The sequence below is a fragment of the Pocillopora verrucosa genome, chromosome 7 (genome assembly GCF_036669915.1).
Source record: "Pocillopora verrucosa isolate sample1 chromosome 7, ASM3666991v2, whole genome shotgun sequence".
Taxonomy (NCBI): Eukaryota; Metazoa; Cnidaria; class Anthozoa; order Scleractinia; family Pocilloporidae; genus Pocillopora; species Pocillopora verrucosa.
In genome coordinates this window covers 8,441,343-8,459,401 of record NC_089318.1, presented here as the reverse complement: position 1 = coordinate 8,459,401, position 18,059 = coordinate 8,441,343, and the positions used below count along the sequence as shown (strand labels likewise).

Below are 18,059 nucleotides of genomic sequence, written 5' to 3'. Positions count from 1 at the left end.
GCTCTCTCGTTCTGTTTTAAATTTTAAACGAGGACTCATCGTAATGGACCTATGAGTCGAGAATTGGCAAATATCGCTTGGCTGATATCCTCAGATATCCCCAGCTATAGCTGGGGAATATTTGGTTACGTGATGTGTTTAGATCAATCGCGCACAAGCGAAAATAGTTGATTGATCACAAGTCTGTATATAACCATCGAGTCAAATTATGTCACTATTACCCATTTCAAGTGAACGGTACCATATGCGATACTTACATCAAGGTAAACAAGGCTTATGGCTTGCTTTGTTATCTTAATTTTAATTACAACACCTTTCCTCTCCACCTACCAGGATGCTTGCTTAAGCAATCGATGTATGAACGATGCAACGTGTCAAACAGGTTTCACCCATGGAGGATATCGATGTCTATGCAGCGAAGGTTTCCATGGAGAGGACTGCGAAGAAGGTAAACTGTGGTCTCTTTGTTATTCTAAGGTGTTATTCTGAGCACCAATTCAAGCTACCCATTTAAGCCTCATTTTAGTGGCTACACCTGAATAACCTTCTTCTTCTGGTGTATTTTAGATATTGATGAATGCGACATAGGAACATATTCTTGCAGTGATGTTTCAGATTGCATCAACACCAAAGGTTCATACAGTTGTACTTGTAAACAAGGATATGAAGGAGACGGATGGAATTGCAGCGTCAAGTTAGGTAGGTTTTAAAACGTGTCTTACATAATGATAATAACAATAACTGGCAAGTGAACTCTTTCAAATATGTTAATGCAGAATTTGAAGAAAGGAATTGGTTACAAAATCTCACTTAACTTTACAAAAGGCGAAATTTCCCATTATTACGAATTCATCCTATGCAGATTATCAGTATTCTCCTCTATGTTTCAGTGTCCACCTGCAAGGAAATCTATGACTATAACATGTAAGTATCAGGCAATTTTACTCAAGAACTTTCTAAATGATTTCATTCAATTCGATTATCTTTTTTTTAGATACAATTTTACGTCGCCTGTAGATAGTTACGCATTTTACACCTGTTAAAAGATTCTCCCTCAAAGATCTTCATGATCAATTTTGGTCGCACTGCTGATTTCCAGTGTAAGGTTTTTCAGTAGTTTTTAAGTGATGCAGAAAAGTTTCAATTATTTGTTTCAACACAAATTTTTCTGAGGAAAGATGATAAATTTGAGTCCATGTAAGAACTAAAAATGAGAAAAGAGTATTCTGTTAAATCAGAAGCCAAACGAAAGATTTCTTTAAAAAAAAAAAATTACCGAGAGAGATGTGATCAACCATGATGGATCGTAAGATCTTAGAGAAACAGCCGCTTGAAAACTATTACATTCTTGTCTGGCAAAAAAAATGTTTGATAAGAAAAAACATTTCCTGCTCCCTTTGCAGTGACAACTTTTATTGGTAGAAATGTGACACGGTTGGCACGACGAGCTATACTCTACTCCATGTTACTTTGAGTGACTCACGTAGGGGTTGGGAGTAGGGACACAAATGAACGTTGCAGCAGTACACTTTATTTAAGAAATTAAACCCATTGACAAGGATTTAGGTAACTTTAAAACTGCGATTACAATTTACCTTTATTGATAGCTCACTTAATGGAAATAGAGACTACTTACTGAACATTGGATCTGAGATGATCCCAGTGTATTGTCACATGGATAACAACGGCCTGGGCGAAAATGGAGAATGCGAGGGAGGATGGGTGGACTCTAGTTATGAAAACCGACGGCACAAAGGTAAAATCTAGCGAAACAAGCCAACTACACATCATAAAAAGTATTAGACGTCATGTAAATTATAACAAAGTATCATAAATGACGATAAAAGTACAAGCGAATAGTCAAAACCAATGATTTTGATTGAGAATAATTATTGAGCAAAGAACCTCACGCTATCGCGCTTTCAAGCTTTCAAATTCTGGTCTACATGAAAATTTAATTCAATTAATTGAAATAATGCTAGGAGTGTTCAACGGAACAGGTATTACCGTTGGAAGTCAGAAAATTTTACTGCGCGATAAATGCGAAACGAAACTTCTTCGATGGATGTAATTATTTCACATGAGCTTCCTGATATTTAGACAATACCATGACCCTTTGAGTATTACCCTTCACGTCTGTATTTAGAAAGATTGAAATACTTGAGCAAGTTGATGCATGATAGATAGGTTGAATCCAGTTTTGTTCTTCACTCAGTTCGGGAATAATCTGTTCCGAACGACAATCTCACGCGAGGCTATATTTTCTCAGCAGATGACGTTTCACTATGATAGCCAGTTGTGGAGTAATAACGAAAGCTTCAATGCCCACGACGGCACAACTGGGTTTGATACTCTTGAAACTAAGCTGCCCACCTACTGGAGCACCCCATTTTCCAAGATCTGTCTTGGTATGAAGATTAACACGCAACTGAATTTCATTTCCATCGATAGGCCATCGAACTCTCTCCATGCACTTGTCGCTGACGGTCAGTATCGCAATATTTTGCTGGGCCGTGACAGGTGGAAGAAACTTGTAGGCTCACAGGCATCTTTACAGCATAATTGTAACAAAGACGGCTTTAATGTGTTTGGTACAGACTACGGGCATTCCAGAACTAGAATTGGTATCCTTGGTAACAATGAGGACGATTGCAGATACTGTGACTCAAGAATTGGATTCGGAGCTGGTGGAGCACACGACAATTCTAACACGTGTGGGAACGAAGTCAGGTATGGAGGAGATAATGGAGACAAACATCTCAAAACAATGGGATATATTTTGGTGCAATAAAATTCGTCAGCAATGTGACGTTATTCTTTACAGATAGCCTATGAGAGGTAGGCTTTTATGCTTTACTGATACAGAAGGAAACGATAGACAGGTAGTATTGTATGTCGGATAATCACACAGCGCTGTTGCTCAGCAAATACTCGGTCAATCATTTTTAGTCTCCAGTTCTCCCTCGTTCAAAAGAATCCAATAGGAGGACAAATACCACTTTGAAACGACTTTGGCATTTTATTGAGTCTTAAGATGTAATAGATTTCTGACCGAGTTTAGCGAAGCATGAGACGAAGGGTCTTTAAAACCATAATGGCTTTTAGGAAACGAACATCGCAAGAACTACATTTCAGCCATATTGAATAAATGTAACGAAAAAGCCATCCCCGACCACCCCATCTGTGCGTTTCTGGGGTTTTCCTTCTAACTCAACTCAATACCAGGGTTACAACAAATAAAAGGCAAGAGGAGGCACTTCCGATGTCTAGTCTTTAATCCAGAATATAGCGAAGTAATGTTTTTTAGCAACGTGAGGTTGCATTTCCCGCTAAAATAGTTTCAGTTAATTGTGCAAGTGTGTTGTTAAGTAAGTTTCAAATGTGTGTTGCAATAAATAAAACAATTCAGTTAAATAAGCAAATAGATAAAACAAATATAACATAAATAAAACAGCTTCTTTTTTTTCATTATAGTTAAATGTTAGGAAATACAATGCATTCACTTGTGTCCATTTTAGTTGAATATTGAGTCAACTGGAAAAAAAGTCAGATGAATTTGATGTGGTCAGCATGAAATTTCTACTCACGCACATGTGTAATTTATATCGACCCTCCTGTTAGCAGTGGTCCTCTTACAACTTTAGTTTTTGCTAAACCTCTTCACTGGAAACCTAATCGGATTCGAAAGAGAGGAGAGGTTGAATTGGAAACAGGTCACATCTTTTGAAGGATTTGAATTGCTATGAAGAAATGATGTACTTGAATGAATCGAAGCCTATTTCTGTGTTCATCACTGAAATTGCAAACAAATTGAGTTTTTCCGCGTCAAATTAGCCCTTCCTTTACTACTTTAAATAAATGGTCAACAAAAATCACGCATCATGGCCTCGGTTAAGATATGAACGTAACCGTTTCTTCTCCTCCTTTTTTGTTTTATTAAATGTAGTCCCGAGTTTTTATCACAACTAAATTTGCAAACTGGTACATGGTATAATGAGTTGGCCTCCTTCTCGACTGGAATAAACTTCTGCTGGTGGCCAATTTTCATTCCGAGACAAATTTTGGTGAAAGGCATTCCCCAGTGGGTTGGTAATTTCGTCTCTTCGTCGTCAAAACCTGTCTGTCCTCCAGCAGAGTTAAAAGTTTGATTGTTCATCCAAAGGTTGGAGCCCCAGTGAAAATATCCCTAATATTTGATCATCAAGAAACCCAACGTATTTATTGTGTAACAAGAGCTATCTAGACATAACCTTACCTTTTCACACAACGTAGTGTACAACTAAGAGCTAACCATTCACTCAATAAAGAATTTCAATGTTAGTCACATTACCTTTGAGCCGTCAATCTTCATGACCAGGGTCCAGCCACCAGCTCCACATGGTCCAAGATTAGTCCCACTGAGGTGGCAATATACAAGAAAACTAAGATTTCCTACCCTCAATTGATAAGCTTTGTTTTCATTGAACCTGAAAAGCACGATCTGGCTGAGTCATGCAATACTACGGCAAATTTTGTTATGTTGTTTGTTTATTATTTTTCGAATAGTATAACTTGAAAACAAAAGGTATGGACGAAATTTATCAATTTGTTAATTTTGGCGGAATTTCAGTTACCCCAATATAATGGATTGACTCAAAATAACATTTCTACCCGACTAAACTTCGATTCTATAGGTAGATCTGTATCTATGGATTTTCCTCAGAATCAAAAGTGAAAAAAGTGCCGAAGTGTTTTTTTTTTAATGTATATACAAAAATTATGCTTCGTAAACCCACTTACAGATTCAAGTTATAAATTTCCCTTGCACGATGCAAATTCTGTAAAAAAAAACAAAAAAAAAACAATAATAGTTGAATGCTAGAAAATGGATTACTAGACATGTAAGGATAAAGCTCTTTGACGAGGAACATCCTGACTTCAAGCAGTAGTTGTTATCTCGACGGTAAGTAAGCACTGATCAATTCTTGGATTGAAGCCTACGCACAGTGAATACTGCATTTTTACCTTCCCTCTTTCTTCCTTACAGTTAGCATTGTTACTAATGAAGGAACATATAATCCACTAGACAAAGCAACTGAAAACCAACCAATCTCATTCCTCAGAAGTAAGAAATTCTTTTGATCATATATTTGAGACTTTCTAAGAGGTCGCAGTAACAAGATGATTAACAACTTTGAGAACGACTCATTCTATCGTTTTTGAACTTCCTGTTTTATTTTTGAAGCCTAATAAATTACGGGGAACTGTGAAATTAGCCACTGTTCATGGAACAGATATCTGTTATAATTATAGTAATATTATATGGTTGATGATCTTTTTTCTATTTACTCTACTAGTTTTTTTTGTTATTTTCTTTATTCCTCATTTTAATTTCATTTTTCATCTATCATATGTTATTACTTGATAGTTTTGTCGCTAATTGTTTTGGGTAGTCTACTAACTTTTATTTCCAACTTCGATTTTAGGGACTTACTACGAGCAAAAGAAAGAAAAAGCAACAACTGTTGCTTTCGAAGCGTGGAACCTTTTACAACGAAGAAATCTAGCACCTTATATAGAACATTAAGTGCAAGCTCTATCTTTTTCCTAAAGGAAAAACGATAACTAACTTATATCGATCCGGACACGTCCTGAAAGGAGTTATTTTTCCTTTTGAACACTTACCGCTAATTTTGCAGTCTTGCCCCCGAAAACCCGGAATGCACATGCAGCGATATCCTCTGTCAGTAAAACCAGTTTGACACGTCGCATTGTTTTTGCATTCATTGTTTACACAAGCGTTCTAATGACCTTGAAAACCAAAAATGCTGGTCAGCGGATATCTTTACATTTTGCTTTTAGGTATCCATTATTGGGGATACTAACTCAGTAACAGATAATTCACTCGTGGAAAAAAAAAACAAACCACAAAAAAAGGAAACAATGGTACCATTTAGTTAGCGCAGCGTGAGGACATGATGATGTGAAACGTGAATGCTGTCTTGTGATTTAACCACCCGAACAGTCATGATGTTCCTATGGAGCTCATATGGGATTGCCCGCATTATCTGACAAAAATTAGTTTGGAAGCCGTAAAAATATCAACTAAAGCAAAGAAACTTGTGTAAGGTGCACAAGGAAAAAGCGCTTAAATGTCTTTATCTCGTCAACACATCTTTTCTGTTCATTCCAAGGGTCAACTTATCTACACTTCGCCTATGCTGCTACAGCCTCATGGAAATCGTTACCCTTATCAATCAGAGCCAGTAGCAGCCTGACTATTTTCAGAAACAACTGTAAACTACAAACTCGTTGTAATGTAAAGCGCTCTCGAATATGTAGATAGTTTTTAGCGCAATATAAAATATTATCATTGTTTTTACTTTTATTATTATTATTGTTTATATTATTTTATCATTCATTATATAATAATTATATACAAGTTTTCAGGGATTCTAACCTGAGCTCCGTAATAAGTATAATTAGGGCTGCTCTCCAGATCACCATCATACTCTACATGTGACATATCATTTAATTCACACCTTTGCCTCCCAGCTTCACCACGAGACAAAAAATTATAACTGATACAATTGTAATCTGAATGGCATAGAATCCTGCAGAATCGTTCGTCGATTGCGTCAGTGGCATTAATCACGTGGTTAATCAGGCGTTTGCCTTTGAACGTGTAGCTGCTTCTAAACTCCAAGTTGCGACAGTCACCTAAGACAAATTTTCGCTTATTAGCTGTTAAAACTATTTCACAAATTTATCAAAGATAAAAAAAGTCAGAGCTCTCTGTTTAACAAGTTTTTTTCCTTAGCATTACAAGATATTGGAATTATACACAAGCTTAAACTAAACGTACATATTTCCACCATCTTAGGACACTTTTCGTTTTGGCTATGGACAAACTATAGGTAATTGATATGTTGACAACTTGGAGGGTGCTCAGGTAATTTCTCATGTTAAGAGTGTCTGATGCTTTTATTCTGATGATAACATTACATAGAAATTGCGGGTCTTAGTTGAATTATAATTCTCTCATAATTTTGCCGTACTTATAATGCGTTCTCGTCTTAAAATATCAGTTAGACCTGAGAATTATTTTTTCTACCACGCTTTAGCATTTTTTTTACAAAGGAGATCAAAACAAGCAATCAAAGCAATCAACAGATAATTTTAATGGTAAAGATTTGATTATTGTCATTCTAGCCACGCCACTGGTCTGTTACCATAAGTTACGGATCCTGATTTTTTTCCTTTTCGATGTGTAGCCTGCCCACACTTTGCCCATGTACTGTAACTCGAGGAGATAAAACTCGGAACCAAGGCGTAAATAGTAAAAGTGTTTACGTTACAATAGTCTCAACAACTGTGCTTCATTGCACATTTTCCTATTTGAGTGAAACCTCGACAGTTAATCCATTACGGCAACGGAATTCTAAGAGGATTGTTTGTTTTTATCAACTCATATAGTTTCGCTTTTGCTTTGGGATGTCAATTTATGTCGTATGATAGATGGAACGCAAGGATGTGCAACATACCTGAAGCGCTGCTGGCTTTTGGAATCAAAGCGGAGATTAGGAAGGCAAAGCCGTACGTTAAACTCAACAAAGCAGACATTGCTAACAATTTGGCCCTTAGAAAGTCCCAGGAAAAATGTACTCGGTTATGTTTTGGAATTGGGGGTCCTGTCATAGAGTATTCTTCACGGGTTAAGATTAACATTTGATGAAATCCAAACATTAATCTTGCCCATCAATTCCGGTAAACAACGTGCTTATGTTATTTGCAAGTTTAAACCATATGTACCCCTGCAATCTTGACTCATCAGCTTATTGTTCCATGAGGACTAGTACTACAAATTTTAAAGTGTTTCAATAAGAAGCTGTGAAAACTTAACCCTACACTATTTTCAAACAACTTTAAACTAGCAGACGTTTTACGAGACCAGGTGATAATTTAAGTCACAATTTCATTATCGAGTCATCCGATTCTTTAAAACTCAAATATTGAGTAAAAAGAGAACATATCGAAAAGAAAAAAAAGTTCACTACGTTTTCAAATCCTTTCATTTTCGACTTGTTTTGATATATTCATCTCCACAATAGGAATTTATGAAAACAATCTTTGAATAGGTAACACCATTTGAATACATACAACCAGATATTTACAGAATGGAATTTGCTTCTTTCCGTTAAAAATACCATGCAAACTGTCTAGAGACACAAGGTAAAAAATCCATGAGTCCCTTTGTAAAATTCCTTAGAAGTGAATCAGATTGACTTTTGCGACGTATATCAATAAATGAAGACTTATTTTAACTACTAGTCAGTAGGGTAGATGATATTTTTAATTATTATTTTCCTGCAACAAAGCTAGTAAAACCCATACTGTGAAAGTTTATAAAAGTGAAAACAATAGATCTTTCAATTCATATTCGCTCATGAAGGGTTGGTCAGCTTTAAGGTTTTACATTTCTTGCTAACAAAAATGGCTTTTAATTTCGTCCACTATGCAAGTATCCAGTTCCTCGTTTGGTTGCATTTGATCCCATTAACAACATGCGCTACAGGTTAGAATCCATTTTTTCCTATGCCTTACATCATAAAATCTGTAGGGAATGTTGCTACATGACATTAAGATTAAAATATGTTTGAGAACAGTAGAAAGTAGGAGTAAAATCAATCATCTTTGATGTCAAAAAGGCAGAAAGCATCATTTTAACGACTATTACGATCTTGGGCCAGTAGGAAATGTTGTTACATGACATTAAGGTTAAAATATGGATAAGACCAGTAAAAAATTGGGAGTAAACTCAATCATCTTTGATATCAAAAAGGTAGAAGGTATCATTTTATTTATATAACGACTATTACGATCTTAGGCCAGCAGAAGGCTTAGGAACTTTTCTAAAAATAAATTTCGGTACAAAAATGTTTTTTAAAGATTAACAATTGCGGTTTATGCGAGCGTGAGTATTAGTATTTACATGTAAGGGCCAAAGCCAATGTAGAGAAACTCTATTAACAATTGATAACTTTATCGAGGATATCAGGGTGAAACCAACAAAATGTTTTTTTTTTTTTATCATTATTTTTATTTTGTTTACGCAAACAAAAAATTCAGAATTGTACACAAGAAAAACGTTCGGCCGTTCCTTTAAACATAAATGTATTCCGTCTTTCCAGAAAATTGTCGGGATTTGGTTTTCAGTACTACCAGACTGTTCGACGGGAAACGTTTGATTAACTTTGTGATACGCGCCGCTGAAGTCAAAGACAAACAATTCTGTGCAGCATTATGCTTTATGGAGAACAACTGTTTCAGTTATAATACAAAGACAAGGATTATCAATGAAAAATTGAAATGTGAACTAAATAATGCTACTCACGAAGGACACGAGAACGATCTTTTGGATGACCCGGACTATGTCTACTGCGCAGCTGAGGTATAACATGATAGAATTCAATAATACTTATACCACTCGCTGAAACTTGTTAGAAGGCTCGTCATTCAAATATCTATAGGTCTGTTCAAAAGTTTAACAAAATCTGTGTTAAGCATGCACCTGTTTGTTTAGTAGAGGCAATTTTACAACAGCAGTAACAGACGAGCCTGGAGTGAGGAAGTGAGTCAGTAGTTAACTGGGTTACCCCCTGAATAAAGATTCGTTCTACCGTAGTATTAAACAGGAGGAACTGTTTTTTGATCGGCAGAAATGTTGGAAATGAGTCTTTTTTTAAGTTCTTTTTTGAATACTGCTTTTGTATTGGTCAGAATGCTTGTGCCAGTAACCCTTGCAGTAATAAAGCTACCTGTCAAACTGGTTTCACGAAGTTCGGATATCGTTGCTTGTGTCCAAGAGGATTTACGGGCCAGACTTGTGAAAATGGTAAGAAACGTTTTTTTTTAAAGTTTGAATCACCAGTAAATTTTGATAATGCATCGAGTTTATTTTGTAACCGGATCAGAATGTCTAAAGTAAGACTAGTCGGTTTCACGCGGGCCTACGAAATGAGGCAACAATGCATGGCTACACCCAGAAAAAGTTATGAATTTCCTCTCTTTTCAGAAATTGATGAGTGTTTTTCGGGAACACACAGTTGCGACGCTAATGCAGAGTGTATAAACACGGCTGGTTCGTACAACTGTACCTGTAGACCTGGATATCATGGAAACGGAAGCAGCTGTGAAGGTGGGTGTCTCTGTAAAGATAAGGGAGTGTATGTTAGGTCTTCTGGGTTTTTAAAAAAGAATCTTTGCCGCTTTCTTCATTTCACATTTTTCAATGTCATGTTTTCCCTGCAGCACTATCCTCATGTAAGAAAATTCACGACAGCAATCGGTAAGTACTCCACTCGCCACAATTTGTATCAGTACATCGTCGTAATATCATTCAAAAATTGAATATTGTGTCAATGCTTTCTGTAACTGAACCGAGCGAGAGAAAAGATGACAGAGGCTTAAGATCATTGATAAATTAAAATTAAACTGGGTATCCCTATCGAGTCCAATCGAAGCCATTCGGTGGACTTTGAGAAAGTGATGCGTGAGCGAATAGAAATGAATTTTCTTTTAGAAAAAATGGAGATACAAAAGGATTCAAATGGTTTCCATTAGATTAAGGCTGGTACTTGAACATCCTTTTATTTACGACCAGTCATGCTGCACTGCTGATTTCTAGTTTAAGGTTTTTCAGTAGTTTGTAAGTGATGTGGAAAAGTTTCAATCATTTGTGTTTCAACATAATTTTTTTTTGAGAAACGATGATAAATTTGAGTCTGAGTAAAAACCAAAATTAAAAAAAGGAGTATTCAGTCAAATCAGAAATCAACAAGAGATTTCTTTGAAAAAAAAATTTACTGAGAGAGTGACATGTGATCGACCATAATGGCTCCTAAGATCTTATAGCAATAGCTTCTTGAAAACTATTACATTCCTGACTGGCAAAAAAAATTTTTGATAAGAAGAAGCATTTCTACTCCCTTTGTAGTGACAATTTGTACTGGTAGAAATGTGACACGGTTGGCACGACGAGCTATACTCTTCTCCACGTTACTTTGAGTGACTCACATAGGGAGTGGGATTAGTGACACGAATGAACGTTGCAGCGGTACACATTATTAAAAAACTTAACCCCATTGACCTGGATTTAGGTAACTTAAAACCTGTGATTGCAATTTACCTTAATTAATAGCTCATCGAATGGAAATAGAGACTATTTACTGAACATTGGATCTGAGATGATCCCAGTGTATTGTCACATGGACAACAATGGCCTGGGCGAAAATGGAGAATGCAATGGAGGAGGGTGGACTCTAGTTATGAAAACCGACGGCACAAAGGTAAAATCTGGCGATACAAGCCAACTAAACATCATAAAAAGTACTAAAAGTCATTAAATTATGACAAAGTATCATAAATATTAAAATTATTAACTAGTAGTCAAATCCAATGATTTTCATTGAGAGTATTGAGCAAAGAACGTTACGCTATCGTAATTTAGATTCATGATATATACTATTTCTTGTAAGACGGATACTTACGGACTCAAGCGGGCAAAATGAGCTTCCACATGGTTGTGATGTACTGGTCAAACCTCCATTCCTCCGTGCATACTGTCATATACTTAATCTACCGTTTATCTGCACACATACTGTCCTAGAGCTCATTAGAAGAAATAGTGTTTCATTACATCGTGCCCAATTAAGGAATTGCGTAAAACAGACTTTAAATTCTTCGATGCAACTCAGCGTTTCTAAACTGCTATTGTTGTTAGTGCTGTCGGAACAAGATGTGCTTTCAAGCTTTCTTCAAATTCTGGTCTACACGAAAATTTTATTCCAATGAATTGAAATAATGCTAGAAGTGTTCAACGTAACAGGTATCACCATCGGAAGTCAGATAATTAGATTGCGCGATAAATGCGAAACGAAACTTCTTCGATACGACTAATTATTCTGACATGAGCTTCCTGATATTTAGACAATACCATGACCCTTTGAGTATTACCTTTCACGTCTGTATTTAGAAAGATTGAAATACTTGAGCAAGTTAATGCATGATTGTTAGGTTGAATTCAGTTTTGTTTTTCACCTAGTTCAGGAATAACATGTTCCGAACGACAATCTCACGCGAGGCTATATTTTCTCGGCAGATGACGTTTCACTATGGTAGCCAGTTGTGGAGTAATAACGAAAGCTTCAATGCCCACGACGGCACAACTGGGTTTGATACTCTTGAAACCAAGCTACCCACCTACTGGAGCACCCCATTTTCCAAGATCTGTCTTGGTATGAAGATTAACACGCAACTGAATTTCATTTCCATCGATATGCCATCGAACTCTCTCCATGCACTTGTCGCTGACGGTCAGTATCGCAATATTTTGCTGGGCCGTGACAAGTGGAAGAAACTTGTAGGCTCACAGGCATCTTTACAGCATAATTGTAACAAAGAGGGCTTTAATGTGTTTGGTGCAAGCTTCGGACTTTCCAGAACTAGAATTGGTATCCTTGGTAACAATGAGGACAATTGCGGATCCTGCGACTCAAGAATTGGATTCGGAACTGGTGGAGCACACGACAATTCTAACACGTGTGGGAACGAAGTCAGGTATGGAGGAGATAACGGCGACAAACATCTCAAAACAATGGGATATATTTTGGTTCAATAAAATTCGTCAGCAATGTGACATTATTCTTTACAGATAGCCTATGAGAGGTAGCCCTTCATGCTTTACTAATACAGAAGGAAACGATAGACAGGTAGTATTGTATGTCGGAGAATCACAGAGCACTGTTAGTCACTTGGTCATTCATTTTCAGTCTCCAGTTCTCCCTCGTTCAAAAGAATCCAATAGGAGGACAAATGCCAATTTGAAACGAATTTGGCATTTTAGTTAGTCTTCAGATGTAGAAGATTTGTGAGCAAATTTAGCGAAGCATGAGGCGAAGGGCTTTTAAAACCGTAATGCCAGTTTGCTGGCTTTTTAGGAAACGAACACCGTAAGAACTACGTTTCAGCTCTATTGAATAAATGTCACGGTGTAAAGCCATCCCCGACCACCCCATCTGTGCGTTTCTGGGGTTTTCCTTCTAACTCAACTCAATACCAGGGTCACAACTAATAAAAGGCAAGACGAGACACTTTCGATGTCTAGTCTCTAATCCTTTAGACAGGGAAGTATTGTTTTTAGTGACGTGAGGTTGCATTTCCCGCTAAAGTAGTTTCACTAAATTGTGAAAGTGTGGTGTTTAGTAAGTTTCAAATGTGTGTTGCAATGAATAAAACAATTCAGTTAAATAAATGAATAGATGAAACAAATATAACATAAATAAAACAGCTTCTTTTATTTATTATAGTTAAATGTGAGGAAATACAATTGTAATGACTAAAACCTGATTAGAACGCAGACAGTCAAGTAGACATTTCAGTGAGTTATTTACGACCTGTACTGCTGGTTACATGTTTTTGCAGTCACGATAAGATATCAAGTTTTCGAGATGGTCTGTTTTGAGTTTAAGCTTTAGCTTCTACTAAGTTTATCGAACAAGATTTCATTTGTTATTAGTGGAACAAGGCACAAAAAACTTGTAAGTATCGATCGGTTTTTGTTTAGCTTTCTTATCCTTTGTGATTCGGTTATTACTTTGCTTTATTCAGCAGATTTATGCATTTGATTTCAGTGAATCTTTGTTGATGTAGTAAAAAGAGTTTACACTTCAGCGCATGTCAGGTTTTCTTGTTGCGGCTTTCTAGTAGGGAACATTGGGTTCCTACGACAATGCATTCACCAATGTCCATATTAGTAGAACATTGAGTCAACTTGAAAAAAGTTAGATGAATTTGATGTGGCCAGCATAAAATTTCCACTCATGCACACATGTTATCTACCGACCCTCCTGTTAGCAGTGGTCCTCTTACAACTTTAGTTTTTGCTAAACCTCTTCATTGGAAAACTGATCGGACTCGGAAAGAGAAGAGAGATAGAGTTGGAAACCGGTCACATCTTTTGGAGGATTTGAATTCCTATAAATCGAAGAAATGATGTACATTAACGAATAAAGCCTATTTTTGTGTTCACCACTGAAATTGCAAACAAATTTAGTTTTCTGCGTCAAATTACCCTTCCTTTACGGATTGAATTAAATTTTCAACAAAAATCACGCGTCATGGCCTCGGGTAAGATATGAACGTAACCGTTTCTTCTCTTCCTTTTTTGTTTTATTAAATGCAATCTCAAGTTTTTTTATTACAACTAAATATGCAAACTGGTACATGGGAAACGGGAAACGTGTTACCTCTGTCACTCGTTCACTGTACACCTAAAGGCAAGATAGGAGCAGCTCCAACCCCCAAAATTTTCTATTTCTCGGAAACTATTGCACTCTGTCCCCCTGGCCCGTTTTCACCGATCATTTTCTTGAATTCAAGTCAATGTGCATTTTTATTTTGAAACATCTGACTAAGCAGTTTAGCTCTACTCACAGAATTCTATTGCGGTTTGTGTTTTTTTAGCGCTAGAGAAGTTAATACATTTTACGTCGCTCATGTTTTAGTTTTTCTTATTTTGGGTTCTTTATTGAGTTTTGTCATATTTTGGCGCCGTAACAGCTCTAAATACCTTGGAAAATTTCAATAGTAACGGTTCTTTTTGAGAATTTCGATAACTTTTGCGTCACACGTACATAAAAGATAAAAAAGAAGCACACACACCAAAAACACTTTTTTCAAATTATCACAACAATCAATTACTGGATCAAATAGTATCCCATGGCCTTAATTCTCTTGTTCCCGTTAACTGCACGTAAGCTATCTTGAACAATGTTTCCGCAGGTGTTAGAGTCATCAGGAAATCCTCCAGTACCAAAACCAGTTCTGGAATCGCAGCTGTTGCAGTTAGTTTGTTCGTTAGCAATGACACCAATTCTTGCCTTAGAATGCGCCACTGAAGTCACCACATTGAATCCCTCCTTGTTACATTTCCGTTGCAAAGAGGCTTGTGTCCCGATTAGCGATTTCCAAGTGTTGCGACCCAATGAGGTGCGTCAATATTTTCCGTCAGCAATCAATGAATATAATGAGTTCTCGACAGGAATAAATATCTGCCGTTGACCAATTTTTATGCCGAGACAAATTTTGGTGAAAGGCATTCCCCGGTAAGTTGGTAATTTCGTCTCTTCGGTGTCAAAACATGTCTGTCCTCTAGCGGAGTTAAAAGTTTGATTGTTCCTCCAAAGGTTGGAGCCGCAGTGAAAGGTTCCCTAATATCTGATCATCAAGAAACCACGTCTTTAATGTGTAACAAGAGCTATCTAGGAGATTGCGGGAAAAGACATAACCTTACCTTTTCACACAACTTAGTGCACAATTAAGAGCTAACCACTCTCTCAATAACGAATTTCAATGTTAGTCACATCACCTTTGAGCCGTCAAACTTCATGACCAGGGTTCAGCCGCCAGCTATGTATGGTCCAAGATCAGTCCCACTAAGGTGGCAATAAACAGCAAAACTAAGATTTCCAACCCTCAATTGATAAACTTTGTTTTCATTGAACCTGAAAAGCACAATCCGGCTGAGTCATGCAATACTACCGCAAATTTTGTTATACAGTAAATGTTTTGAACCCGAGGGTAACATGTAATAGTGTAGTTTGATCGTCCGGGTGAGTGTAGTCCTGAGCAGGACTGTTGTCGGTAGTGGTGACTCACATTTCGACAACCAGAGCGGAAGTCATCATCAGAGTCAAAAAGAATCGAATGTCGCATTGTTTTTGCATTCATTGTCTACACAAGCGTTCTAATGACCATGGAAACCAAAAATTGTGGTCAGCGGATATCTTTGCATTTCCTTTTCGGTATCCGATGATTCGGGAGGACACAATGTTAATATCTGGTTAATTGCACGTTTTCCTATTTGAGTGAAACCTCGACAGCTAATCCATCACGTCAACGGAATGCTTAGAGGACTGTTTGTTTTTATCAACTCATATAGTTTCGTTTTTGCTTTGAGATGTCACTTTATGTCGTATGATAGATGGAACGCAAGGATGTGCAACATATCTGAAGCACTGCTGGCTTTTGGAATCAAAGTGGAGAATAGGAAGGCAAAGCCGTACGTTAAACTCAACAAAGCAGACATTGCTAACAATTTGGCCCTTAGAAAGTCCCAGGAAAAATGAATTCGGTCATTTTTTGGGATTGGGGGTCCTGTTATAGAGTATTCTTCACGGGTTAATATTAACATTTGATAAAATCCAAATATTTATCTTGCCCATCAATTCCGGTAAACAATGTGCTTATGTTATTTGCAAGTTTAAATCATTTGTATCCCTGCAATCTTGACTCATCAGCTTATTGTTTCATGAGGACTATTACTAGAAAAGTGTTTCAATGAGAAGCTGTGAAAACTTAACTCGACACTATTTTCAAACAACTTTAACTTAGCAGACGTTTTACAAAGCCAGGTGACAATTTAAGTCACAATTTCATTTTCGAGTCATCCGATTCTTTAAAACTCAAGTAAAAAGAGAACACAATGGAAGGAAAAAAAAGTTCACTACGTTTTCAAATCCTTTCATTTTCGACTTGTTTTGATATATTCATCTCCACAATAGGAATTTATGAAAACAATCTTTGAATAGGTAACACAATTTGAATAGATACAATTAGATATTAACAGATTGGAATTTGTTTCTTTCCGTTGAAACTATCATTCAAACTGTTAAAAAACATAAGGTAAAAAAAATTCATGAGTCCCTCTGCAAAATTCCTTAGAAGTGAATCAGATTGACTTTTGCGACGTATATCAATAGATGAAGACTTATTTTAACAACTATTCAGCAGGGTGGATGATATTTTTAATTATTATTTTCGTGTAACAAAGTTAGTAAAACCCATACTGTGAAAGTTTATAAAAGTGAAAACAATAGATCTTTCAATTCATATTCGCTCATGAAGGGTTGGTCAGCTTTAAGGTTTTACATTTCTTGCTAACAAAAATGGCTTTTAGTCTCGTCCACTATGCAAGTATCCAGTTCCTCGTTTGGTTGCATTTGGTCACGTTAAAAACATGTGCTTCAGGTTAGATTCCATTTTTTCCTATGTCTTATATCATAAAATCTGTAGGAAATGTTGTTATATGACATTAAGGTGAAATATGTTTGAGAACAGTAGAAAGTAGGAGTAAAATCAATCATATTTGATGTCAAAAAGGCAGAGAGCATCATTTTAACGACTATTACGATCTTGGGCCAGTAGGAAATGTTGTTACATGACATTAAGGTTAAAATATGGATGAGACCAGTAAAAAATTGGGAGTAAACTCAATCATCTTTGATATCAAAAAGGTAGAAGGTATCATTTTATTTATATAACGACTATTACGATCTTAGGCCAGCAGAAGGCTTAGGAACTTTTCTAAAAAATAAATTTCGGTACAAAAATGTTTTTTAAAGATTAACAATTGCGGTTTATGCGAGCGTGAGTATTAGTATTTGCGTGTAAGGGCCAAAGCCAATGTAGAGAAACTCTATTAACAATTGATAACTTTATCGAGGATATCAGGGTGAAACCAACAAAATGTTTTTTTTTTTATCATTATTATTATTTTTGTTAAAATATGGTTGAGACCATTGGAAAGTAGGAGCAAACTCAATCATCTTTGATGTCAAAAGGGCAGAAGGCCTCATTTAACGACTATTACGATCTTAGGCCAGCAGAAGGCTTAGGTACTTTTCTAAAAATAAATTTCGGTACAAAAATTTTTTTTAAAGATTAACAATTGAGCACGTGAGCACGAGCATTAGGATTTACGTGTAAGGAGCAAAACCAGTGTAGAGAAGTAATTGATTGCTTTATCGAGGATATCGCGCTGAAACCAACAAATTTATTATTATTATTATTATTATTATTATTATTATTATTTTGTTTACGTAAAGAAACACTTCAGAATTGTACACACAAGCAAAACGTTTGGCCGTTGATTTACACATAAGGGTACTTCGTCTTTCCAGAGAATTGTCGGGATTTGGTTTTCAGTACTACCAGACTGTTCGAGGGGAAACGTTTGATTA

The 18,059-nt window shown here is 36.5% G+C and overlaps 1 protein-coding gene across 1 annotated transcript; it reads left to right on the top strand.

The window, feature by feature from the left end:
- Window positions 1–8,435: 8,435 nt before the first annotated feature.
- Window positions 8,436–13,322, top strand: LOC131780341 (uncharacterized). The gene is made up of 7 exons (XM_059096960.2): window positions 8,436–8,554; window positions 9,171–9,430; window positions 9,760–9,874; window positions 10,055–10,177; window positions 10,291–10,327; window positions 11,180–11,327; window positions 12,140–13,322. Exons 1-7 carry the CDS (start codon window positions 8,473–8,475, stop codon window positions 12,656–12,658), a joined length of 1,284 nt encoding a protein of 427 aa, XP_058952943.2. The 5' UTR covers window positions 8,436–8,472; the 3' UTR covers window positions 12,659–13,322.
- The last annotated feature ends 4,737 nt before the right edge of the window (window positions 13,323–18,059 follow it).

What these genes read in the sequence shown, in the direction of transcription:
- LOC131780341 (XM_059096960.2), top strand. Translation starts at nt 8,473, where the DNA reads ATGGCTTTTAATTTCGTCCACTATGCAAGTATCCAGTTCCTCGTTTGG. An exon ending in ATGTCTACTGCGCAGCTGAG is followed by an intron (nt 9,431 to 9,759) that starts GTATAACATGAT and finishes TGTATTGGTCAG; the next exon opens with AATGCTTGTGCCAGTAACCC. An exon ending in TGAAAACCGACGGCACAAAG is followed by an intron (nt 11,328 to 12,139) that starts GTAAAATCTGGC and finishes TTTTCTCGGCAG; the next exon opens with ATGACGTTTCACTATGGTAG.